The 26,399-nt window shown below is 41.5% G+C and overlaps 1 protein-coding gene across 2 annotated transcripts in view; it reads right to left on the bottom strand.

The window, feature by feature from the left end:
- The window catches only part of LOC134438647 (corticotropin-releasing factor receptor 1), a 43,657-nt gene extending 22,009 nt beyond the window's left edge, over nt 1–21,648 (bottom strand). Inside the window, exons 1-10 of one of the 2 annotated variants that reach the window (XM_063188262.1) lie at nt 21,107–21,648; nt 13,085–13,163; nt 11,108–11,152; nt 8,495–8,635; nt 7,506–7,591; nt 6,079–6,185; nt 3,705–3,825; nt 2,153–2,306; nt 1,216–1,276; nt 122–194 (exon numbers count right to left, since the gene is read on the bottom strand). In XM_063188262.1, coding sequence (XP_063044332.1) covers nt 122–194; nt 1,216–1,276; nt 2,153–2,306; nt 3,705–3,825; nt 6,079–6,185; nt 7,506–7,591; nt 8,495–8,635; nt 11,108–11,152; nt 13,085–13,163; nt 21,107–21,157 — 918 coding nt within the window. In that variant the 5' untranslated portion in view covers nt 21,158–21,648. Of the gene's footprint in view, nt 1–121; nt 195–1,215; nt 1,277–2,152; nt 2,307–3,704; nt 3,826–6,078; nt 6,186–7,505; nt 7,592–8,494; nt 8,636–11,107; nt 11,153–13,084; nt 13,164–21,106 lie in introns of those variants that run through there. The other variant, XM_063188268.1, reaches the window with a different exon arrangement.
- Nucleotides 21,649–26,399: the final 4,751 nt, after the last annotated feature.

Genomic DNA, 26,399 nt, shown 5'->3' with positions numbered 1-26,399 from the left:
ATGCTGGTGGTAAGTATTCATGAAAAAGGTAACATTAGTGAATGGGCAGCATGAATTCTGGAAATAAACAACTAAAAATCTCACACAGTGTGCCTTTAATGTAATAAGTGAGACTTCTCACCACGAGCACAAGGATGATGGGCCCTTGATAGATGTAGTCTGTGTACACTCCGTCTCGTTTCCCAAACCAGCACCTGAGATGGGAAATGTAGAGGCACATTAGTCTAATAAACTAAGCAAAGCTTGAATGGCTCTCGCCAATGAATGACCCTAATACAGTGATTCCCAAACTGGGGGTCGCAGAGGTACTGAAGGGGGGTTACGGACAAAAGGGAGTTGTGTTCATTTGTATGGTCAATAGATGTATTTGCTGTCCTGTGGATTTTCTACCAATATCAGTGGACAAACTATTAATGGAAAATCTAGCAATATTACAACATGACAACATGAATTACCTAGGTCAGTGTTTCCCAACCTTTTTTGTTGTGTACCCCCTAAGCCTCTTAGTTGTGCCATGAGTACCCCCTAATTTATGTTCTATATCACTTTCTCTGTCCTGATGTGACTGCTCCATACATTTGTTATAATAATAAAAAAAAATCAAAATACCCCCTGCAGTGTGCTCGCGTACCCCTAGTGGTACACATTCAGCATTAATATGGCTCGATTTTCCATGAGTAGTTTGTCTGCTAAGAAATCCATTGCTAGGCTAAGGCCATGGTGGGTCCAAAGTCCAAAAGGGGGTCCCCGCTGGTATAGTTTGGGAACCACTGCCCTTGTAGCCTCGCGCACCATCCTACGTACTTCCGCCAAGAGACTTGGCTCCAATACGAAATGAAATGGTAGTATTATGGGATGGTCAGGACCAGGCTTCTGCCCTAGTGTGTTTCTGCTCAAGCTTATGAGCTTAAACGAGTGTCTGGAGGATCTTCATGTTCGCCCTGCTCCGGAACCGTCATTTAGCAAGACCAATCAGGATAGCTGTACTTTCAGAGATGTAATGCAGTCAAAGTAATGTAAACGTAGTGGAGGAGGAAAAATATGTGAAACATGACATTGTTTCAGACAACAATGGCTCTGTCCTACCCTATCTCTCTCCTGCTCATATTCTGTGTCCTCTCACACTGTCCTCTCATAATACGGGCCCAAAAAGTAAAACAATAAAACCATAAAAAAGTAAAGAAAGAAAGAAAGAAACAAAGAAAATGAACTTACTTCTCATTGTCATAATATAACTTGCCAAGTGCCCAAGCAATGATGATTGGAAAGGGAATACCTGGAAACAGAAAGAGTGAGATCCTAGTAGTTCATGAAGGATCACACACACACACACACACACACACACACACACACACACACACACACACACACACACACACACACACACACACACACACACACACACACACACACACACACACACACACACACACACACACACACACACACACACACACACACAGAGACACACAGAGACACACACAAAGACACACACACACACCTTAAACATTCTGAGTTACGCTGTGTTATACTATCCTATGCTATATTGGTCATAATGACAACAGCCACTGCTGGAACATAGAGTAGGGTGGGCCTCCATGACTTTGAAAATGCATCAGGTCAAACAAAATGCCTTCAAAATCTGTGAAGAGGGAGAGTGCTGTACAGTGGTGTAGTCTACTTTTTTTGTGGTGGGTATACTGTATATTTGAGCATTTTTGTGGTTATTATACTGTATATTTCAGCATTTTTGTGGTGGGTATACTGTATATTTGGGCATTTTTGTGGTGGGTATACTGTATATTTGTGCTATTCTAAATATTGAATCAATCAATTTTAGATGGGTATACTGCAATCCCTGACATTTTCAGGTGGGTATACTGTGTATATCTGCGTTCTATGTAGACTACACCACTGGTGCTGTGGGCGCAGTGCGCTAGTGCACCCACACTATATGTAGCAGGTTCAGGAGTAATCCAGGTTAAGTTAAGAGGTAAATCATCTAATATTTTTTTTAAAAAAATTAAGACTCCAGGCTCTTCTATTAGATGATTTACCTCTTAACTTAACATGGCTTATTCCTGAACCAGCTTTGTAGTATAGGCAACAAATCACACACAACAGTACGTCACATACAAACATATGAGCTCACCCCAGCCAATGCATATGAACATCCACTTCCTGAGTTTGTCCGTGGAGTAGGTGAGCACGATGGCCGTGTGCAGGTAACAGCCCTCCCCAAACATCCAGAAGAAGTTTGTCACGTGGAAATAGTTGTACACGGCCGTCACCGCGCGACACCACAGCTTTGCAGACAACATAAAATTAAGTATATGAAAACTGTATGAAGCAAAATGAGTCATGTGTACTATGGACACATGCTATATAAAAGTGGCCCATATGTTATTTTCTTCATAAGGTTTACCAATACAATGTATGTATATCACCTAGTAATGGGTTTACCAATAGGCAAATCATTCATATAAGATTAACTATGAATCAAGCGAAAGGGAGTTTTTCCTCACCCCTGATGCCACCAGGGGCCGCACCTGAGCGCCCAATCTCTGTGTGACTATCTATGACTTATGATAGGCCCAGCCACTATGGACCTTACACATCTAAGAATCCTGGTCCTAACCTACGTTGACCTTATGACTCTACATTCTCTGTCTATCTCTTCTTCCTCTGCCTTCCTGCTTTTTCTGCCTCTCCTCTATACCTCTCCTTTTAAATCTATCTCTAACAATGTTTTTTCCCATTTGTTAAGCACTTTGAGTTACATGCCTTGTATGACACAGTGCTATACAAATACAATTATTATTATTATTATTATAACCATTGGTATTAAAGCTGGGTATCCATTCAAATTCCAAGAATCAATTCGATACTGATGGTCAAGGTTCAGAATCGTTATCAATTTGATTCTTTACGATTCGATCCAATCCTATCTGAACTCGATTTGGGTTAGTGTTACTAATAGCCTGATTATTATTATTTAATTTGGCTTAGAGCTGGGTATCGATTCAAATTCCAAGAATCGATTCGATTCCGATTCTCAAGCTTTGAAAATCGATCTTAAGGAATTGCATTGCACTTAACCTGACTACGTAGTAGCACCGAAGGTGTTGCGTCACTAGGAGGGCGCGGCCTGGCTATATTCATGCTATCCCTTGTGGATAATCATACACAGTTTCTGGTTGTAGCCCATTAATGCACGCCAGTGACACACTGTAATAGTCATTGAAAACGTGAATACCATAGTACTACACTACCATGACATAACACAGGGCCTTTAGTAATGACCTACGACTTGGTCATTGCCATTCTGGTAACAGCAAATTATTATCACTGTGTCTTAAAGGTACACTGTGCAGGAAATGGTCAAAGAAGGTACTGCAACTATGCTGCTCATTGAAAGGGGGTTACCTATTGCCAAATTTGATCTTTTCATGAAAGTTTATTAAGTAATAGTTTTGCAGCTGAAAATGGCTATTTCTGGAAATTCAATATGGCGGACCATGGAGAAGATCCCCCTTTTCATGTATGAAAAGTGCATTTTTTCCTGTCATAATGAATACTTTGAATTTGATGGTGGTGGTAATTATTCATGAAAAAGGTAATATTAGTGAATGGGTAGCATGAATTCTGGAAATAAACAACTAAAAATGTCACACAGTGTCCCCACATGGCCGCCCTGTACTCACCACATTGCTCTCATGAATGTATGGGCTCATGGTGAGCTGTACCACGAACCAGGTGCCGTTCCTGAGAATGAACGCTGTGATGAGGTTCCAGTGGATGATGTTCCTCAAACAACGGATGCTCCTGTAAAGACACACCAGACAAGAGAGAGGCAATATAAAAAAAAATGTAAAGGGATGTATGGAGAATTTTAAGTTTATATATATAGTTTATATTTTTTTTTTTTTTATTTAATATATTTTGTATTATATTGTATTTTATTGCTTAGTAATTAGCACATACGACACAAATATAGCAGTAAGGTCTAGAAAACCATATATGTTGATTTCAGGTAATTTTCTAGTTTACAGGAAATGTAAACACCCCTCAAACACCCACCCACCCACTAGCCACAGGTCTACAGGAGACTGTAGAACAGTGGTTCTCAACCTTTTTTGAACAAATGCCCCCTTGACCTCATCACAAGCCTTCCAATGCCCCTTTGACATTATCATAAGCCTGCCAACGCCCCCCTTAGTAATGAAAAATAAAATAGACTAATAACCCCCAATGGCAACTAAGCTCCGCCCCCACTCAGCTGGATCCTAGGGCTCCCCAACGCCCCCTGGGTGGCTGTAGCGCCTCCGTTGAGAAATACTAGTGTAGAAGATAAAACACATTAAGAACCCTGTCAATTGTGGTATTAGAACAAAAGCAAAAACAGCAATTGTGGACAACAGTAACTGTTGGACATGGATAAGGAAGTGAGTAAGGTCAGACACGCCATGTTGTTTATGCATGCTCTCCATGCCAATAAAAGACTCTTTTAATATGTTTTTAACGGATGAATGGTGACTTGTTCAGCCTGCTGTTAACGTCATGTTGGCCGGGCATGAATGACCATGATGCCGACAAGCAAACCCCTGTGCGGCCATTCGCAAAAGAAAAAGAACATTAAATCTACCCCTCACCGGTATGCACAGGAAGTATAAAAACTGTGACTGTTTCTTTCCAAGTCCTGTTAACCAACATGCTCTTTCCAGTGTAGGCTACTGTAGTCTATTGTCCAGGGCACTGTTGACGTGGAATACACAAAACGACTGTTTCCTTCTCACAGAGAAAGGAAAGTATTAGGTAGGCCTACAGTGTAACTGTTGCCGTTATGGTTCAACTTGCCTCTGCACTGCCTTGGCTACGCTTACAACGCTATATTGCCAATCAAACAACCACTTTTAGTTACCCGTAGCCATTCTGATGCCTGCTAGCACATGGCTGGCCTGGCTATAATGTCACCCATTTCCTAGCCAATTCCAATTTCCTGAAAGCAACCTACTTAACCCAAAACCGTCCAGCTTAACAGAACAAAAACTGCTTTTGCTGACGGTAACCGAAGGCCAAAGGACTGCCGGAGCTTAAGGATTATGCTCCGTCTGCGCCCCTACTACATGCCTACAACAATGCCTTCAAAATCTTGAATGATCCTAGCCACCCCAACCATGAACTATTTAACTATTTAACAGTTAAGAGCAGTGGTTCTTAACCTATTTTGAACAACCCCCCCCCCCCCCGGTAGGCTATTTAAGAAAAAAATAATGGGCTAATGCCCCCAAAGACAATTAAGCACAGCCCCCTCTCAACTGTATCCTTCTCAACGCCCCCCTAGAGCTCCTCAACGCCCCCTGGGGGGCTGTACCACCCCCATCGAGAAACCCTAGTACAGAGGTTTGAAAGCTCGTACCACCAGACTCTAAAGCAGTTTCTTCCACCAGTGGTGATTAGTGTTGAACGCATGCTAAAAGCCAAGGCACTTTTTTCTCTCTTTTTCACTCACACACACACGCACACACACGCGCACACGCACACGCACACGCACACGCACACACACACCACTTTCATTAATTTATCTTTTGAGGAGACAAAACACAAAGAATTTTACGCTTATACACTTTTAATGAGATGTAACAAAAGAAATCTTGAATCTTAAACATGGTCAATCACAGCATACTACTTACTCCAGCTTATCATGGTAATGGCAAAGGGATGCCCAAAGGGTCTGTGCTGAGGTCTCTTTTGTTTGCTATGTAGACCACCCAACTGCACAATCATCTGCTAAGACATCTTGGTGCCATAATAGATGATGTCTATCTTTCACTGACTAAATCCCCTCGTTGATTTTATTAATAATTTACCAAGTGGAGTTGCAGTGGTTAGTACATGCAATGGAATTTAACACAGCCCTCGCACGCACGCACGCACGCACACACACACACACACACACACACACACACACACACACACACACACACACACACACACACACACACACACACACACACACACACACACACACACACACACACACACACACACACACACAGACACACATTGCCCTCTTACCTTAGGTACAGGAAAAGGGTGAAAGCAAACAGGAGAGCCAATAGGGAGAGACAATGGCCCATGTACTTTATGGTCACCGCTATCTGATAGTGTAGCTTACTCTTCCTCTGTAGAGGAGAGAGAGAGAGAGAGAGAGAGAGAGAGAGAGAGAGAGAGAGAGATAGAGAAAGAGAGAGAGAGAGAGAGAGAGAGAGAGAGAGAGAGAGAGAGAGAGAGAGAGAGAGAGAGAGAGAGAGAGAGAGAGAAGCTTTTTTGATGCACTCAGCCATTTAAAGTTGTACAATAAAAGGTATACTGAGTAGAGGAACTGAGGTGTCATGAAATCATCTTTGGCTGCTAATGTAGGAACCACTTCTTTTTTTCCATTCCAGGTGCATGCCATGTGTAACCCAGCTCATCTTGCGCAGTCCGCCACTTGGGGCTCAAACTCGCAACATTTCAGTTACATATTCCATTTGGCATGGGCGGCACAGTTAAGGTACCACCAAAGAGAGTAGATAAGAGAAAGTCTTTCCCTTACTGCACGGACGCACCAAAAAGACAAAAGCTAAAAATGTTCGCCATTTCTGTGGCTGCTGATCAGCATCATAGCTCATTGTCATAATATTCACTGATGTGCAACTAGACATCTTCTAGATACATCAAGCCCATACTTTTCCTGGATCCATGTCACATTAGGTGAAGGCCCCTTTAGGAAACCTTTGGAGGATTTAGGATGACAATAAATGTAGGTCTCATAGTGCTGTAGATGGTGGTAGCAAACATCTATGCAAGCCATCACCAAACGCAACAGAAAGAAGAAAGAAAAAGACGGAGGGGAGAACGCCCCCTTAGGAGACCAACCCAGAGCACACTCCTTTGTATAACATCAGTGGTGTAGTCTACGTAGAACGCAGGTATACGGAGTATACCCACTTCTAATTTTTAGGGGCTTCAGTATACCCACTTAAAATTGATTGATCCATTGTTTAGAATAGCATAAATATATACAGTATACCCACTTCAAAAAATGCTTGAATATACAGTATACCCACTTCAAAAAAGTAGACTACACTGCTGTATAACATGGGGTTTGAGGTAGCCTATCTTGGGGTATCTACCTCTACTAGAAAACGTTTGGTTCAACTACAATCTGTCGCTAATGTTGCTCTCGCCCACATTACTTTTGTCTCTTTGGTCACCCGCTCCTCTATACGTAACCAACTACTTCTGCTGCTGTTGTTGATATAGGCCTAGCTGTGTTTTGTGTTCGGTGTGCGCTGTGTCTGCTGTGTTAACATAGTATTTCTTGCCCATTTATAAGCATTTGTAAATATTTTGTTGATAATTAGTTCATTATTTATTAAGTGTTTATAAAGCTGTGAATATGTAGTTATTCTAAAGTGTTACCCATATCTTTTACAGAGTGGTTACTGTATGTGACTCACCTGTGTGTTAAGTATGGCACGGCATTGCGAATAGTTTCCCTTCAAGGCCCATGTACCGTTAGCCAGGCACTTTCTGTACACATTGTCTGTGAAAGGAAATAAAGCACAGGAAGATTGACGTCAGGATTTCCTGCTCAGAATTTCAAAGTACACATCAGCAGGGTACATTCATAGCCATAGATCTGCTCTGAGCAATAGATGTCATTAGGGATGCATGATACCACTTTTTTTGCAAACCGGTACAAGTACAAGTAGGCTACGTTAATGTATGTACTTGCTGATACAGAGTACAGACACCGATACTTTTAACCCCAACATACAATGAAAATACTGCACAGCCTTGTTTTTTTCCCACATTTGATATCTGTTTTATTGTCCATTTCCATGTAGATCTAAATGTTAGTAAATGTATGAAGTGGCACCTTTTCCCATGCTGCTTTCAAGTCAATGGCATGTGATGAGATGTTGCATTGTTTCTTGCAATAGCTGTATCGGTGCTGTATCAGTGCTCGTCAAGTATTTGACAAGTACAAGCGCTTGCTCGATGGAGAGGAAAGGCGCTATATACAGTAAATGCAGTCCATTTACCATTTTACAAGTAGCCTATGAGTATAATGACCAAGCACTGGCGCCGATTGTCTGTCCATCCCTAAATGTCATGTTGACTTAACCCTGTCTATTGGAACCATTGGGGCAATTTCTATGCCTCATTGCCTTAATTGGAGACAATAAGCCATCGGATAGCTGGCAGTAAACCAGCATTTTAACTGATAGGGTGATGGATATTTCGTAAGCCCCCATATTTCTGTCTCCCAGCAGCCATTCTCCAGAAAAAAAATGAAAAACAGGTCAAATTTGACAAAAATCAGTATTACTGCTAGCACCATTGGGGCAGTCATAGCAAGATGCAGTGTGTTGCATTGTACTGTTAGTGATATAAAGAAGTCATCTTAGATCAAAGGTTGAGTGTTAAGTTTTAAGGAACTTACCAGATGTATTGTACCTGACCCCGAGGAAAAACTCAGGACAAGGTCGCGACACCAGCAGACCTGCGCGACTTCTTGGCCAACACGTACCTATTCCATCGATGGAGACCTTGCAGAACAGTTCTGCTGAAAGAACTAGTGACTCTGGAATGGTAACCAAGGTTCCATTTTATTCAGTAAAAACGGAATTACAACATTTCTGGAAATAGGCTCATTTCCTTTATGAAAATCTACCATGTTTTTTTAAGTAGTAACCATGGTTCTACCATGGTATGTTATGGTTACTCTAAGTACTCTGAACCAACCATAGTATTACTATGGCTTATTTTGTTAGGATTACCATGAAAAACGTGGTTCCTGACTATGGTTCAACCATCGTTTTACTATGAAAACTAACCATGGTTTTAAACTAGTCACGAACCATCCCCCCAAAAACATGGAAACCATGAATAACTAGGCTACTTGTGTTCAGTCATGGTGTAATGGTTAGTGAGTTGGACTGAAGATCAGAGTTGCGGGGTCGAATCTCACCCTTACCGCTCCCTACACCTCCATCCATGGCTGAAGTGCTCTTAAGCAAGGCACCTAACCCCACATTTCTCCAAGGTCACCAATACTCGGTAATATCTGTAAGTGTAAGGTGCTTTGGATAAAAAAGCGTCAGCTACAGTAAGTGTAATGTAATGAATAGCTAAAACAATGGTCAGCTTTGATAGACAAACCTTGGTTGAACCAGTCAAACCTTGGTTGAACCACAGTCACGAACCATGCCCAAAAAACATGAAAACCATGAATAACCATGGTTCATTTTTATAAGGGTTCCATATTCCCTCCAGTGAAATAATTGAGTTTCACCTTTCTTCAAGCCACCATTTAGTTTATTACTCCTTTTTATTATATTTTTTGTGCTTTCATTTACAGTGTGAGAGCAAGAGAGGGGAAGGATCAGCAAGGAACCCTGGACCGGAATCGAACCCGGGTCTTAGCATATTGGTCTACCGCGCCCATGGTGATATTACCGCGAGGATCAAGTGGGGTCTGCCCGTTTCTCTGAGGTCCAACCCATCAATATTCCGAAAATGTTCCATTGATCCTTCAGGCCATTAGTTCGACATCTCTTTGTTCCGATAAAATGAAACCCATTCTTCCGATAGGTCAATATTTCAACCCAAGGCTTTTACCAGATCTCCTTCACCTCTTGCGAAACCATGAGATGCATATAACGGCAAGTCAGGTATCCTTTTTACTTAATGCCAATGTGTACACACACGTCTTTTCAGACAAAAATAGCCACAAAAGTGAGTCAGCTCTGTTAAAATATGGATAACTTGTTGCTCAGTTCTGCATGAACTATTACAGTACTATTTTTAATAATGGTAGCCTACTAATAATAACAAGGGGGACAAGAACAACAAGAAGATGCTTTATTAAATTCGGCAGCGGGTACATTACTTGCGGCAACAATGTGACCCTGCTGCTTAATTTAATGTCATGGTTCAAAAGTTCAAAGTTCTTTATTTGCCATTTGTGCATGGACAAGTAGTCCAAGCACATAGGAAATCGTGTGCAGGTCCTCTGAGTCAATAAATAAATAGAATTAAATAGAAAAAAGAGGAAAAAGAGAAAATACATTTTCAAAAAGGTGATAAAAATCAAAGAGCTCAAAAGAATTAGAAAAACAAAGTCAGTCATTGCTGATTCGGACATTTAGCCTGCAGAAGGTGACATAAATAATATTTCGTCGGAACATTAAGCTGTCAGAAGAAAGAGATGTCAAACTATTGGGTTGTAGGATCAAAGGGAAATACTCTGAATATTTTCGGACCAACGGGGATTCGGAGAAATGACATGGCACCTTAACAAGTTAGCATGTATCATTGTTGACCCGGGTGGGATCAGTTTTGAGGTACAGGTGAGAGGTAAACCTCAATTATTGCACTCGATGGGAGGTAGGTGGGAAATTAGTATATTTTGTTACAATACATTTATCCAAGATAAAATAGTGGATGTTGTGTGTAATTCTGCATAATTCATTTTCGGCAGATTGTTTTGACTATTGTGCAAGTAATTTTGTCCCAATCAGTCTATTTTCTTGCTCAGTACTCCAGTGTACGCCAGATTCCAGTGTAATTGAGTAAAGTACTTTGGTCAAAATGCACTCAAGTGCAAGTTTAAGTACTAATTTCTCATAAAAGCACTCATAAAAGCTACTCAAGTACACTTGAGTAAATGTAATTATTTACTTTTCACGCCTAGGTTATATAGAATACTGTGAAGCCGGGGATAGAGAACATTTCTTATGCGGCAAGGGATTACACTGTGTCCCAAATTATTATGCAAATGATATCTCTAAATTGGTAGCCATTCTGCAGAAGGCTGAGAAAACTAAGCATCAACATTTCGATGGGAGCCACTTTATTGCATTGTACACATTGTATATAGGCTAATAATAATAATAATAATAATAATAATAATAATAATAATAATAATAGTTATTATTGTTATTAATAATAATAACTATTATTATTATTATTATTATTATTATTATTATTATTATTATTATTATTATTATTATTATTATTATACAGTATAGATGTTTTAAGAGAGTTTCTGTACCTGAGGTATTGTGATCAGTCTGGTTTCCATAGGACTGTGAATACACTGAACAAACACACACACACACACACACACACACACACACACACACACACACACACACACACACACACACACACACACACACACACACACACACACACACACACACAGGGTGGGAGAAGGAGAAAACCATACAAGTTGAAGTCTCCTTTTTTTAGTTTATGCAAGACCGGAGTTCTATACTTTGCAATCAAACTTTTAAAGCTCTCAACGACCTTGCCCCTGCATACATCACAGGCCTATTACAGAGTTACACACCATCACACTCTCTCTCATCAAATTCAGGATTATTGGTCCATCCAAAGACCTTACTGACCCCAATGGGAGCCAATATTTCTCATATGTTGCTCCTAAACTATGGGATGTCATGCCACCTGGTACGATCACAAGACTCTGTTTCAAAATTCAAAGGTGTGCTGAAGACACAAAAAAACACAATTTAAAAAAACGAACCTTAGTCCACATGGGCATGCAAGCCCATATATGGGAGTCTCAGCACGCAGCACCACAGCTCCCCAAATGACTGTTCATCTAGGTCAAATTCTAAGGCTGAAACAGCAGCCTAGGCAACATTTATACACAATCGTTGCCAGAGGCAATTCCAATTTTATGTGAATAGTTGTAAATCACATCAGAAGTAAATCACATCACTGACATATTGCTGTCAGTGATGTGATTTACTTGTAATTTATGGTCACGTTTCCATGTATTTCATCAAAGGGCACTCATTAAATGAAAGCGACATCAAGTGTCCTGTGCAAAACTGACGGCACTCTTTGAACTAGGATTAAGCCCAGAAGAATTGAATCAGTGATCCAGCAAATAGGCTTCAAAGAGATAAGGGTCAAATTATCGAGAGGTCTGATGTGAGCTTCAGAGAAACAGGCAGTGCCCATCAGGTAGGTGTGTCAGATCATCTTGGGAGTCAGTTTAACTGGGGGTGATTATGTGACAACACCTCCAAGTGCTCGGAGCTCGGATTCATTTGTTCGTTAAGTCCACACATGTATGGACTTCTCGTTAATTTAGTTCAACGGGATGCTCTTCTTAAAAACTGGTGTGATATACTATTGTCAGAGCATCAAATTCAAGAGCGCATCCCATGTTTCAACAAGCTGATGTAGGCTACACAGATGTGTTGTCATGTGATCTCAAGTTAACGTAACTCCACGATATTCCACCAGAGGCTATCGTAAACCAGGCATGGTGTTCTGTTCACTTGAGTCTTGGTTATTGTGCTATTTTTGGGGAAAATGACAGCACTAGCCTAGTCTTACCATACCCCCGTTCTTCTGATTGATCATGTTGCCTGGCAACGTGAGTAACCGCAGAGCCATGGAAATAAGAGTTAGGCTAATTCTGCCGTACTAAACAAAAACGCAGTAACTACGTTTCCTGGAAAACAGGAAAAAGGCTTTAAAGTTTCCTCTCTGGCCAGACAACTGTGTTGTATGGTGACACTTCTGTAGCCTATAATACTTTTTCAGGATGGAAATGTCGTTCATATTTCAGGATGGAAATGTCGACGTTCAAATCTTGCAACGCTAAAGGTGTTGCGTCACTAGGAGGGCACGGCCTGGCTAGGAAATGTACGCCCACATAAAATAAACAACAACATTCATATATCTTTTCAACACAAAAATGTAGACACTGTGTTCTTGTTTGGTATTAACGTAATGTGACTTGTTGCATTCTAGCTTGTAAGGCGCAACCTCAGACCTAAAAAAATTTTTAGACCAGATATGCAGCTTTTAGCTAGAATGTGCTTGTTGTGCGGCAATACACACAGATACAACCATGTTCCTCAAGTGTGTGTGTGTGTGCGTGTGTGTGTGTGTGTGTGTGTGTGTGTGTGTGTGTGTGTGTGTGTGTGTGTGTGTGTGTGTGTGTGTGTGTGTGTGTGTGTGTGTGTGTGTGTGTGTCCATATGACTCACAAGTGAGATTCCCTGCCATCACTGTGAGGTTTTCACAGGCGTTCTCTGCAGATGAGCAAACAAACAGCACAGTGGATACCTGAGAAGGTAGACAAGAAGAAACAGAGCAGTTACGTAATACATGAGTACATACAGTGTTTCCCGCAGAATTGTCGTTAGTCAAGGTACATTAGTCAAGTCACGGTACAAGGGCATTAGTCAGCATCGGAGACAAGTCACCATCATCAGTGGACATGCTGTGCTGTGCAGTTTCATTTGAAATGTGATCTTAAAACTCTTAAAAGTATATATATTTTTGGCTAAGCATCTTCTGTAATTTACAACATGAAATCTTTTCAGGGGACCTAGTCGAGGTGGTAGGTGTTTCTTGTCAAAGTGGCCGCCTTAGCAAACAAGTGCTGGGGGAAACTCTGACATAGATAATACATGAAGGGGCAGCTGTGCCTAGTGGTTTGGAGAGATGGACAGAGATGGACTTTAGATCAGAGGGTTGCAGATTCAAATCCCACCCTTCCACTCCCTATCTCACTCCATGTCAGCAGTGCCTTTGAGCAAGGCACCCACACTGCTCCAGGGACTGTAACCAATATCCTGTACTGAAAATACCTGTAAGTCGCTTTGGATAAATGTGTCCGCTAAGTGTGATGTAATGTAATGTAACATGAAAATTGAGGATTAAAGGTCCAGTGTATAATTCGAGTAGTGTATTTAAAAACTTATGCTACCCATTCACCAATTAGAATTTATTTTTTGTTGAAAATTAATATGGACTGCATATTGTATATGGTATAATGACTTAAAGTCTGTATGTGTTTTTGGGACACCCTTTATTGACTGTGTGCCTCACCATTCTGCCCGCATTTTATTATTATTTATGGTCCACAACTAATCTACTGTTATGTAAACACATGACAGTTTTGCAATATCTCTGCACGATTCACTAACTCTTTTCCCCTATACGTCATGTTGCACGCCCTCCAAGAAGCGAACCAGTTCATGACATACAGACAGACTGGCCATCATAGGGCCTTGTATAGAGTCACTGCATATGACTATGTTTTGTTTATACAAGCCTACTAGACACCGAATTCTAGAAAATGTGTGAAAATCTGTGTTAGAGATGATCCTCCTCCCTGGTTGTGTTTTGTTAGGTACATGTGACTGGGTTTCAAACCCAGAGTGATACGTCGAGCGAAACTGAGAAAGTCGCCATCATGAAATATATTTTTCTTTTTTTGTTGTGATTTTCATTTTTTTTTGCAGAATGTGCATGAGGAATTGAAGAATCCACTCACTGCTTCCGAAAACAGTTACCAAAAAGCTAACATGTTGTCCTTAAAAAGGGCTAACTTCATGTTTTCTTTTTTTCAATGGGCAAGAGAAACATTTAGAGAGGTGGTTTCTAAAGGTTTTCTAATGGCCTATGTGTGGCTTGTTTCCTTGTGGCTAGACACATATGCGGTCTTTCACATATACCAGTAGTACTACTGTTTCGAGAGACATGTAAGAATGGGACCATTCTGTCTGTAGGAGCGGTAAAATGAGAAATGGTGGGATTTGTTGTCTTCTAGTTGCCTGGTTAACACCAGACCTAATCACAAGTGAGATTAGGTCTGGGGAGTTGCCTATTGTAAATTCCGTATGGGGCCGGAATACTTGGCTATTATGACACACTGCCCTGCTCTCTGATTGGGCAGAGAAACTGTTAAGGTCGGAATGCTTGGCCATTATGACACAGATCCCATGATCTTGTACGTTATGAGTCATCCTCGCCATACTGTCTTTCAGATCGAAACGATTGTGTAGAACTAAAGGCAGTATGGGAGTTCCCAGGCTAGTCTTCTATTAGGCCTATTCATGCCAATAAAAGAAAGACGGTAGGCAGCACACCCCCGCTGGCCCACCTAGCCTACTGTATTTCCTGGTAATTGAAACCACTGTTGAGTGAATTGTGGTGGCACTACTCGCAGCACTCCAGCGATATCTAGGTCAGTGATTCTCAAACTGAGGTCCCTGAAGGTATTCCTAGTGGGCCTTGAAATCATTTTCTAAAAATCAAAATCATATTTTTATGATGTGTCGTGGCTGATATATTTGAGTTTTATGCTTTATTGTGTCTCAGGTGAGCCCCGAAAGATTGTGAACATTTCAAGTGGGCCCCAAGTTGGAAAAGGTTGGAACCCCTGATCTAGGTCATTGCCAATGTGCAGACAGCAAGTACAGTGGAATGGAAACCTTTACATTCACGACAATACAATTGAGGGCGGCCCTCTTTTTTTCTTTAAAAAAATATCGAGCACCAAAACAACACAATGCAACACCACTTCATGGTAGGCCTACCTCCAGGTCAAAAGTCACTTATAACGACGTGAATCAGACTGAAATGATGAAATAACCCATTCATACGGGATGCTGTGTATTAACTCAGGTGTCTAGAGCAGCATTAACTCAGGTGTCTGCATGTACACAGCATTCAGGCTCATGAGATTTGAGTGATTTTTTTTTCATTAAATATGTGGGTAGAGCTGCATGAACATATTCTAATGCAAGATGAGGGTCTTAGCTTTTAAATGCACCTCATTTAATGTTTTATATGCTTCGGAGGCTATTAGAGATATTTAGGTTTTTATAGGCTGTGGGCACCTTTTCCCAAAAAGGGATTAGGCATTTAGCAGGCATTTTTTGAAGGTGCCTCAGGCTAAAATGGGATCAGATTAATGGTCTATGGACACCGCCAGCAGAGTAACTTTTTTTTAGGTCGTTATTAGGCTACCTCTACACACTCTACCCATTGCTTCTTAAATTTCCACAACAGTAGGCAAAATTGATTCACAATCAGTGTTGCTTCCTATCTGGACGGATGTAGAAGATGACTTGGAGTTGCATTTCTTTGTTTTGATGCTCCCTTTATTGTTTGAGCAGTGTATACTCACAGGGGCATATTGGCAAATTGTGGGCCCTATGTACAATCAGCTCTAATGGACCCCCAGCCATATATCTACCTACATAAATCAGACACTGTGTGGGTCCTTTTTGAAACCCCTGTAGAGTACATTGGTGCATACGTACAGTATATAGGCTACTATATATATATATATATATATATATATATATATATACTGTATATATACATACTGTCAATCAGGCTCCTGCTTGTACTATATATATATATATATATATACTGTATATATACATACTGTCAATCAGGCTCCTGCTTGTACTATATATATATATATATATATATATATATATATATATATATAGTACAAGCAGGAGCCTGATTGACAGTATGTGCATACATAGCTAAAACTTGATTGTCATGGCAGTCTTTGCGAGACAGCATCGCAGCATTAGGAAGCAACTTTGACAAGCTCGAAGACGGTGTTGGAGAATGCTGGAGAACCAGAGTTGCCGCCTGTCCAGTATGCAAATGATAAGTGACTCAGTTTCATTCCCTACCCTATAACACAAGAGGACATCAAGGGAAGTTAACAGTAAATGTACTGTACCGATTTTAAAAGTGCATATTGTATTGGTTTCATAGGCGTGTGCACAGATAGGCTAGGAAGGAGGTGGTGCTGAAGCACCTGCCAATTTGTCCTCCTGGACAAAAAGTGACTGTTTTGAAAGTTCTTTGTTCAAGATCAAGAGTTTAATGTCATTGTCATTAAAGGCATCAAAATTGTGTATGGAGCATAATGTACATAGGCAAGTGCCAAGCACAAGTGTAAATTAATTTAAGACATTTTGTACATTTTGTGTCATTTTACCCAATTCTTCTCACTACTGCAGACATCATCTTTGGATGCTATTTTAGAGATACAGCCAAGGGTTAGAGTTACTATCTAGGTTGTATGTAAATTTGATTTGCTAAGGCCCCAGTTCCAGCTGAAGAAAAAAAGCCCCATGGCATACAACATAATAAGCATACCATAAGACTGAACACCATCCAAATAACTGCATCTACATAAAAGCATGGTGTGGGCATGGAGAATCGGGATGACTGGAAGCAACGATGGAAGGCTCGTCTGAGAACGACCTAGAGAATGGTGGGGGGGGGGCTGTGGCGCAACACGCTAAGCCCCCCACATTTGGGCTTACATTGCCCATTGGGATCCCGGTTCGAGTCCGGCCGGGGTCAGCTCTACCCCATCTCTCTCTCACAACCGTTTCCTGTCTCCTCTCATACTGTCCTGTCATATAATAAAGGCCAAAAAGCCCCAAAAAATACATTAAAAAGCATGGTGTGGCATCATAGCCTGACAGGCCAGCCCATTCCTTTTGAATTACTTCGTAACCCACAAATGGTCTGATTACGCTTCTCTGGGGAGGGGTTTCAGTCGGTTTTCAGACGACCTGTGTTATCGGCCAACAAGTGAACACATTTGGTAGCATAATAACATACTTCATGAATGTCAACTGTCAGCGACTGGTCAGAGCTCATTTCAAATTTCTGGAAAGCGTAGTTGCTAACTACAGTATGTTAGCTACTTCGTTGGTTGCAATGCAATTTCCCATTGGCAACTACCGAAGTTGCTATCTGCTAACAACTACGCTTTCCAGAAATGCACCCCAGAGCTGTCTGTATTGCTGAGTTCACTCCTACCCACCCAAGTGATCCAGGGCAGCGAACATCCAGACCTAAAAAATGAATTACGTAGTAATTAACGTGGCCTGGTAAAGCCAGGCTAGCAGCATCATGCTTTGGTTGCCTGATTATCATAGACTTGCTATCGTGATTAGAAGCAACGCCGCTGAAGGTGTTGCGTCACTAGGAGGGCGCAGCCTGGCTAATGCTTTGGGGCTGTTTTTCTTCAGCTAGAACTGGGACCTATGCCAGGGAGGAGGAGGGAGGAAAGATGAGGAGACCTTTGGCCTCCTGTTAGAAAGATGAAGATGAAGAGGAACTTTATCTTTATGCACACGCCTAAATCAACAAAGGAATGGTATGAAAAGTTCATTATACACCGCACACTGGATACTGTTCTTTTTTTCTCTTTATTTTTTGGAAAATAAAGACAAAAAAAGAACAATGTCCAGTGTGCAATGTTTAATGAACTTTTCATATTGATCACGTTTTCCTGCCTTACACCTGCACCTGGACAGCTGAAGGGTTGTGCACAAGGACTTTCATGCACTTCCAACAAAGGAACGAATGGAATGGATCAGAATAAGATTGAGGAATGGCCCAAACCTGAATCCCAGGACACATCTGGGAGGTGATTTACAGAGTTTAAGGGTGTGTTCATCTACGTTTTTTATTTTATATTTTTACTTAAAAGATTTTAGTTTGTTTTTCAATTTCATTGCACTGGTTATTTGCATTCATGGTGGAAAAAGTTGGGAAATTAATTGCTGTCATATTTTTGTACATCATGAGAATCTGACATTTGAAGCGGGGTGTGTGACTTTTTATGTCGACTGTACATTGAATGCGTCGACAGACACATTTTCTGTATTATCTGGTAGTCCTTCATTTCTTATGTCGAACAATTGACAATGCACCTAAACTCTGTTACTCTGAATCTATGTTCTGTAAAATTGGGCTTTGGGTTATTTAACCGCACATCAAGTAGGCCAGGGATGGGCAACTGGAGGCCCGGGGGCCACATGCGACCCGCTTTCTCACTCAATGCAGCCCTTTTATAAAAAGGTAACTAAAAAAAAAATAATGACGTTATAATTATACTGCTGGCCAGTAGAGAATACTCCTATTTCTTCTAAACAATATGGGCAGTCAGTGAACAACCAACTGCACCTCGAAGTAGGGGTGGGCGATATGACGATATTATATCGTGAATCGCGATATTGAGTAAAATATCGTCTCGAATCTGCCAAAGTGGAGAAATCGTATAGATCGTCTTGCAGTGAGGATGTTTATTATCAGTTTCAGAGTGACGTTTTCTCACTTGTGTTGTTGTCTTCACTTTATTCTTTACATTATTGTATTCCAATTGTACAGTTTATGAGAGTATCATCAGTGTGTTAACATTTTATTGACTGCAAATTACAAATTGCAAGTATATGAAAGTTGTTTTTTGTTTTTATTTTTTTGGATGGAAGATCGTGATAAAATATCGAAATCGTGATTTCATGTTAAAAAATCGTGATACAACATTTTTGCCATATCGCCCACCCCTACCTCGAAGTCTGTGAGTTGCCGTCAGATCCCCGGCCATGTGGTCCTCCGATTGTGGCAATGAAAAACTGTGGCCCTCCTTATCATTAAAAAGTTGCCCATCCCTGAAGTAGGCTTTTGCTGAATCCTTGCCAACAGTTTAGATTTTCTCTTTACCATTCTAGAAATATGTGTGTGAACATGCCACAGACTAACATACCGTATATCAGTATAGCACAAGAACAGTGTTGATGTCTGAATAGATTTAGGTAATTTTGTCTTGATAGACTATAGGTCTATATAGGGTGTGCCCATTATTGACACTCCCTTCGTAGCATCTTACTGCAGATGGGGTCGCCGGCGGGCCTATTCACTATTGACTGAAAATACTTAACTAAATCATAACAACATTGCTATGACAGTACCGAGAGCCTGAAGTAACAGATTCAGACAGCCATTACAATTTTGGTGACAGTAAGTTTATAACATAGGCGCTGCGCTAAGGGGTCAAGGCCTCCGCACACCAGTTCGGACAGCACTGTGAAGCATTATCAGTTCTGACCATTTCGGTTTCCTCTGTACACTGGCGCAGGCGTGCTATATAGTGTAATGAATGGGCAATATCATCGTCACAGCAGAGCATGGATAGTCAATGGGCAACTCCAACAGAATATAACTCTGCCGGCACTTGGGCGGCCGACATCCGCGGACATCAGCGCCAGTGTGCGGGGTTGTATTGATAGCAAGTTCAGAGGAGTAGATGTGTGCACATCCCACCCGATGGGCCAGGTGCAGGACAATGAGAGTAAATCCAAGTGAAAAAGAAGTCCGCGACACTGCTTGTCTACTGTGTATTTAATAGAGCAACGTCTCGACCTTCAGGTCTTCATCAGGCAAAGTGGTGTATTTGATAGCAAACGAGGCAAACCAGGTTAGTTTCTGGCCCGGAAAAAAAAGAAAGAAAGAAAGCAGTGCTCCGCACTTTGTCGGAACTGGTGTGTGGAGGCCCTTATTTGTATTCCATTTGCCTTTACAGTAAACAGATACCCATTTCCTCCCACGCCACGTCAGGGTCCAGTCTTCTAGGAGGAGATTACTCAAGTCGCCAGACAACATGACCAATCAGCAAATGCAGGAAGGACATGATGGAGGGTGAATGATGATGACACATTACACCCAAGCAGATTACATGCCGCGTTCAAACGTTAGTGGTTGGGTAAATCAGTTGCACATTTCAGACTTCAACAGAGTTCACTCCTCCCATCAATATTTGTGAAAATGTCAAGTGGGCCCCAACTTGGAAAGAGTTGGGAACCCCCCTGGGCTAGCGTGTTGGGGCACAGTGCACAAACGGGCTTGCATATGTCCATGGGGACCGACGTTGAAGTCTGGCCCTGGGTCATTTTCCAACCCCTACAGGCCATTTCTCTCTCCCCATCATTCCCTGTACACCTGTTCAACTATCCTGCCGTAATACAGGCAAATTCCCCCACCACCACTGAAAAAAAATACAGACCAAAAATAGTGACACATTAATGGAGAAACAATTACCCAAAGAAGCATCAGCAAAAATTAATCCCAGGATTACTACCAACAGTAGTCCTATATTTAGTGCACTGTGTTTCTAACATTCTGGTACAGATGGACCAAGAAGTAGAACAAACCACAACAGCACAACAGGGCTTTATTAATAACAACAACAACAATAATAATAATAATAATAATAATAATAATAATAATAATAATAACCATCATAATCATAATCATATTCATATAATATACATATGATAGATAGATAGATAGATAGATAGATAGATAGATAGATAGATAGATAGATAGATAGATAGATAGATAGATAGATAGATAGATAGATAGATAGATAGATAGATATGCTTTTATCTCACCTGCAGGGTTAACATGTACCTCATCCTCGTAGAGTCATGAGTGAGTAACATACTCCCCACTCCTGTGGAACATTTGTTAGAGTGAAAAACCAGCGTGACTCCGACCCTTCCATCAACGCGTGTTTAACTCCATGCTCCTCATAGTCCTACTCCTACTCAGTGGGGTTGGCGTCTTGCTCTTCGGAGAGGGTTATAGTTGCTTCAGTCTTTATAAAACATATAGAGCTTAATAGACAACTGAACCCCGCCTTATATTTGCGCGGGCACGTCACCCCCCTTTTCCCGAAACTAGGCAGCAGTGCGCACGTATAGGCTAAGCTTTGCCTCACATTTTTTTCAGAAAGGAACTTATCCTGTATGCTCCTCGTTATTATACTGCGTGAGGTATTAGGCTACCCAAGTACCCGATTGTTCATCATGTCCAGACGGGATACATGCCACAACATAGGCTATGTCCACTTGCCGGAGTGTTGTTTCTAACTGTCCAAAGTCAGATCCAGCGGTCATCTGCTGTTCGTCTCCTGCTGTCAGTACTCAGTGGCGTGGGAATAACGTGTCCTGCGGAAGCATCAAGAAAAGTTGCGACTAGCAGGTTGCGTCATGGAGCTCGAGCTGTGCGCACGCACGGTGCACGCACGCAGTTATCTGTACTACAGCCAGAAAAAAAAGAAAAGAAACATCAAAATATTTTAGTCCGCGTTTTAAATCAGCGTTTTCCACGCCGTATTTGACAAGAGCACAAGACTCAAGTCCACTTTCTTGCTCACAGTTCGGTGTGAGAGATGGATGTGTTTTGTTGTCGAATACTCAGCGTCAGAGGCTGTTTTAATCCAGAAATGATCTACAATCTGTGGCACTATGAGCTGCAGTCACAAGCTGGCCATATTAGAGGTGAACTGTGTAATAGGTTTAGTAGGCCCTACTTTATTTCCAGAATTCATAGGCTACTACCCATTCACAAATATACCTTTTTCACAAATACTTACAACCACATTCACATTAAGTATTCATTATGACTGGCAAATTTTAACTTTTCACACATGAAAAGGATCTTCTCTTCTCATGTCTGTCATTTAGAATTTCCAGAAATAGACATTTTTAGCAATAGGCCTACTTTGACTACTGTAGTCTACTTTTGTCATACTAATAAACAGGGCCCTAAATTAACTTTTTTCACCACCAGCCAAAATGACTAGAAGATGTTAATCTCACTAGCCAGACACACTCACTTGCCTTTTCTACCAAAGTGAAATTTCACCAGCTTTTGGCTGGGTGGCTGGTGTTAATTTAGAGCCCTGCCAAATTTGAGCAACTTTGACAATAAGCAGCTCAGTTACAGTGAGCAGTTGATGCAGAAATGGACAGCGCTATAGGCCTACTGCAAAATAGTGTAGTAGACCAGGGTTAGCCTGATTATCATGATTCAGCATTACAATGATAATTTCCCAAACTGCATGGTTGACCCGCCTCCCTTGGTTTGCTAATGGTTGTTTTCTTCCTGACAAAATGGGAGGAGTGCCCAATTTTTTGGGAGCTCAGAAACGATACTTGTATTGCTGAGGTGTTGCGTCATAGGCAGGCACGGCCTGGCTAGGCCAGGGTCAATGGCGCCGGAACGAGTTTTGAAGTGGTGTTGCTTTTTTGTTTTCTTCATTCTTCACGCTGCTCCACAGCACCCCTGATATGAAGTTAGCAACTCTAGCCATGTTTTTCAAATGGAAGAATGCAGACTTTGTTATAGACTTTGCAAGTTTATTATTGTTTATTAAAGCCTGATATCACATGGATGCAGCTGTTCTGTAGTGGTCTGCTGTTCTGTCTTATTATGTTTTTACTAACACTGTCCCTTGACCTAATTTTAGGGCAGTGGTTCCCAAACTGGGGGTCGGGGACCCCTTAGGGGGTCGCAGAGGTGCTGCAAAGGGAAGGGGTGGCGGGGTGACAGAAGGGACTACAGTACATCTACACAGTTAGTTACTACATTGTTAGTAATATTCACTTCAATGGGCAATCATGTGAAAACATTTTGAAGTCCAAAAGGAGGTCCCAGCAGAAAGAAAGTTGGGAAACAACTGACCTAGTTTAACCTCCACACGCAGTCTGTGTAATCCAGTGTTTCTCAACCTTTTTTGAACAAATGCCCCCTTGACCTCATCATAAGCCTCCCAACGCCCCCTTGACCTAATCATAAACCTGCCACTGCCCACTTAGTATTGAAAAATAAAATAGACTAATGCCCCCCAATGGGAACTAAAAAACGCCCCCACTCAGCTGTATCCTTCTCAATGCCCCCCCAGGCCTTCCCAACGCCCCCAGGGGGGCAGTAGCACCCCCGTTGAGAAACACTAGTGTAATCTGTCTGAAATCCAAGCACAGCTGGAAAACACATTTGGAGAGGACAACATCGAGTATCATTTTACGGGCTCAATATTGATGACCTTTCACCCAGAATCTATCTATCTATCTATCTATTTATCTATCTATCTATCTATCTATCTATCTATCTATCTATCTATCTATCTATCTATCTATCTATCTATCTATCTATCTATCTATCTATCTATCTATCTATCTATCTATCTGAAACATACCCAAAGGAAAAAAATATGACATGAAGTAGTATATCTGAATAGGCCTATATGATAATATCTGAAAAATATGTAGGCCTATACAGGGCCTATACATTTTCTTATATGGTTAAAATATTTACTTTCTATTTCACAAACGCACACAGGCACAGACGCAGGACTTTCACAGACACATTCCGACCACTATTGTGCCTTTCTGAGCACTGCACGTTTCATTTACATGACCTACCTGTGTGTGCAGACAGTATCAAATACAAACATTTAAATCTCACAATAACAAACCGTTGTGTGTTTTCTGTAAAGTCCCATCACCAACATGGCTTGGTTTGCCAGGAGAGACAGAGACAGAGAGGCAACACAGGTTTATACTCAGAGAGAGAGAGAGAGAGAGAGAGAGAGAGAGAGAGAGAGAGAGAGAGAGAGAGAGAGAGAGAGAGAGTGCGTGTGCGTGCGTGTGTGTGTGTGTGTGTGTGTGTGTGTGTGTGTGTGTGTGTGTGTGTGTGTGTGTGTGTGTGTGTGTGTGTGTGTGTGTGTGTGTGTGTGTGTGTGTGTGTGTGTGTGTGTGTGTTTAAGAGAGGTAAGATTAACATTACATTAACAATCTCTTAAGCCATTTTCCAATTTTGTGCCATGTAGCTTAGATGCTGTTTTTTTCTTTTTCAGATCAGCATGGTGCTTATTTTTGCTTACTGGTATATGTAAGTCTGAAGTCTGAATCATACTTGGCCAGCTCATCCCCTCTGTTCTGATTAGTGTTTCAAGCATTAGTACAACTATGATTCAGGACGAAATAAGTGTGAAACAAGGACACCTCGACCACACAAATTCTTTGAGGACTTAATTACAAGATCAGTTCAGTTCAGTTTACTTTATTTGTACCCGTACCCCTTGTCCTAGGACCTAGGTAAACTAGTTTTGCAGTGTAGCCTCTTACTGCAGCAGGGGTCGCCGGCGACCCTATTCACTTGCTGAAAATGCATAACAACAACATCATAACAACATTGCTATGACATTACAGAGAGCCATAGTGCTGCGCTAAGGGGTTAAAAGAAAGATGGGTGTCCTTACATATAGGGTACAAGACATATGACACATACAAACATGGAATCTAAAGAGTACCTATAGGCTATACACAAAAATATATAGGCCTAATACAGGGACAGTGTAGACATATAAACATAAAACACGAGTTCATTATGTATCTCTACTAGAAAAAAAACACAACCTGGAGTGCTTAAAACTTAAATAGGCCTAGATATTGGGCTCTGTGGAATACACTTCTCCCTGTAGTATTGAGTCCATGCAATGCTTTGTTATAGAGCTGTTTGTTTGAACAACACTTCAAAGACAAGGGAAGTGTTGGGAAAGCGTACACTCTTCCCCCTCTAAAAATAAACTGACCTTGTACTTGGGGCTGCGTTTGTTTTCTTCTGTGACTAATCTTGCCGTCTATTGTCTTCTCTGGCATTAATTTAAGGGAGGTGGATAACAGCTTCAGCTCCATTGACCTCTCAACAGCCCCGGGTCAGTCAAAGGCTGGGTGTGTCACAAGTCACACATACATTTTGCTGTGTAAGGCCGGGGGTATGCTTGTGGAGTAGAGTACTTTTATTAATCCCGAGGGGAATTAAGGTGTCTTACTGTTTACATAGATGCATAGATCAAAGACATACACAAAGACCTAATAGACACATAATTGCACATTGCAGTAAACATACAGCAAACATTTGAGTATAGCAAAATGCCTTATCAGTTGACACACCCACGCTCTCTCTCTTACTCATACATACACACAAACACATACACACACACACACACACACACACACACACACACACACACACACACACACACACACACACACACACACACACACACACACACACACACACACACACACACACACACACACACACACACACACCAATGATGATCTCTGTTGTTGCAGGATACGTGAGCGCATGCACTTTTTTGCATGAACGCGTTGCCATGCGAATTTTATGTCAATGCTGGGCACGGTAGAGCACCTGTCACAATGTAGGCCTACGCAGATGCGCACATATGATATATTATATTGACAAAACCGTGAGGGGCAATCTTCCAAACTTCCATGTTTAGTTCGTAGTAGAGTCAAAAAGTTGTGGAAAACATTACCCAATGAAAGCCCAGCTGGCTATCTGTCTGCTAGATCAGCAGTTTGCAACCTTTCTTGAACAAACGCCCCCTTACCTCGTCATATACCTCCCAACGCCCCCTAGACCTCATCATAATCCTGCCTGCCAACGCCCCCCCTTAGTAATGAAATATGAAGTAGACTAATGCCCCCTGATGGGAACGAAGCCCCGCCCCCACTCAGCTGCATTCTTCTCAACGCCCCCCAGGGCTCCTCAACGCCCCCCTGGGGGGCTGCACCGCCCCCGTTGAGAAACACTATAGATGATACCTCCAGTATCGTGCAAAGTGCTCCAGTTGTCCTGAAGCAAGTATGTGCTAGTGTTCTAGGACTCTGATGAAGACGCATGTCGAAACGTTAGTCTTACTGCACTGAAAAAATAAATAACAAAAAATAGACATCCGTGTGGCACCAGATTTTTTCCCCATTTGCACTTATTATTTAGTCCTGCTCTGGTTGCACCGGATTGTCAATTTAGAAGCGCGGAGTGCGTATCTCCTTTGTTTTTGCAATTATGTGCACTCGGTTGCAT

Source organism: Engraulis encrasicolus, chromosome 2 (genome assembly GCF_034702125.1).
Source record: "Engraulis encrasicolus isolate BLACKSEA-1 chromosome 2, IST_EnEncr_1.0, whole genome shotgun sequence".
Taxonomy (NCBI): domain Eukaryota; kingdom Metazoa; phylum Chordata; class Actinopteri; order Clupeiformes; family Engraulidae; genus Engraulis; species Engraulis encrasicolus.
This window is presented reverse-complemented; position numbering and strand designations above follow the sequence as displayed.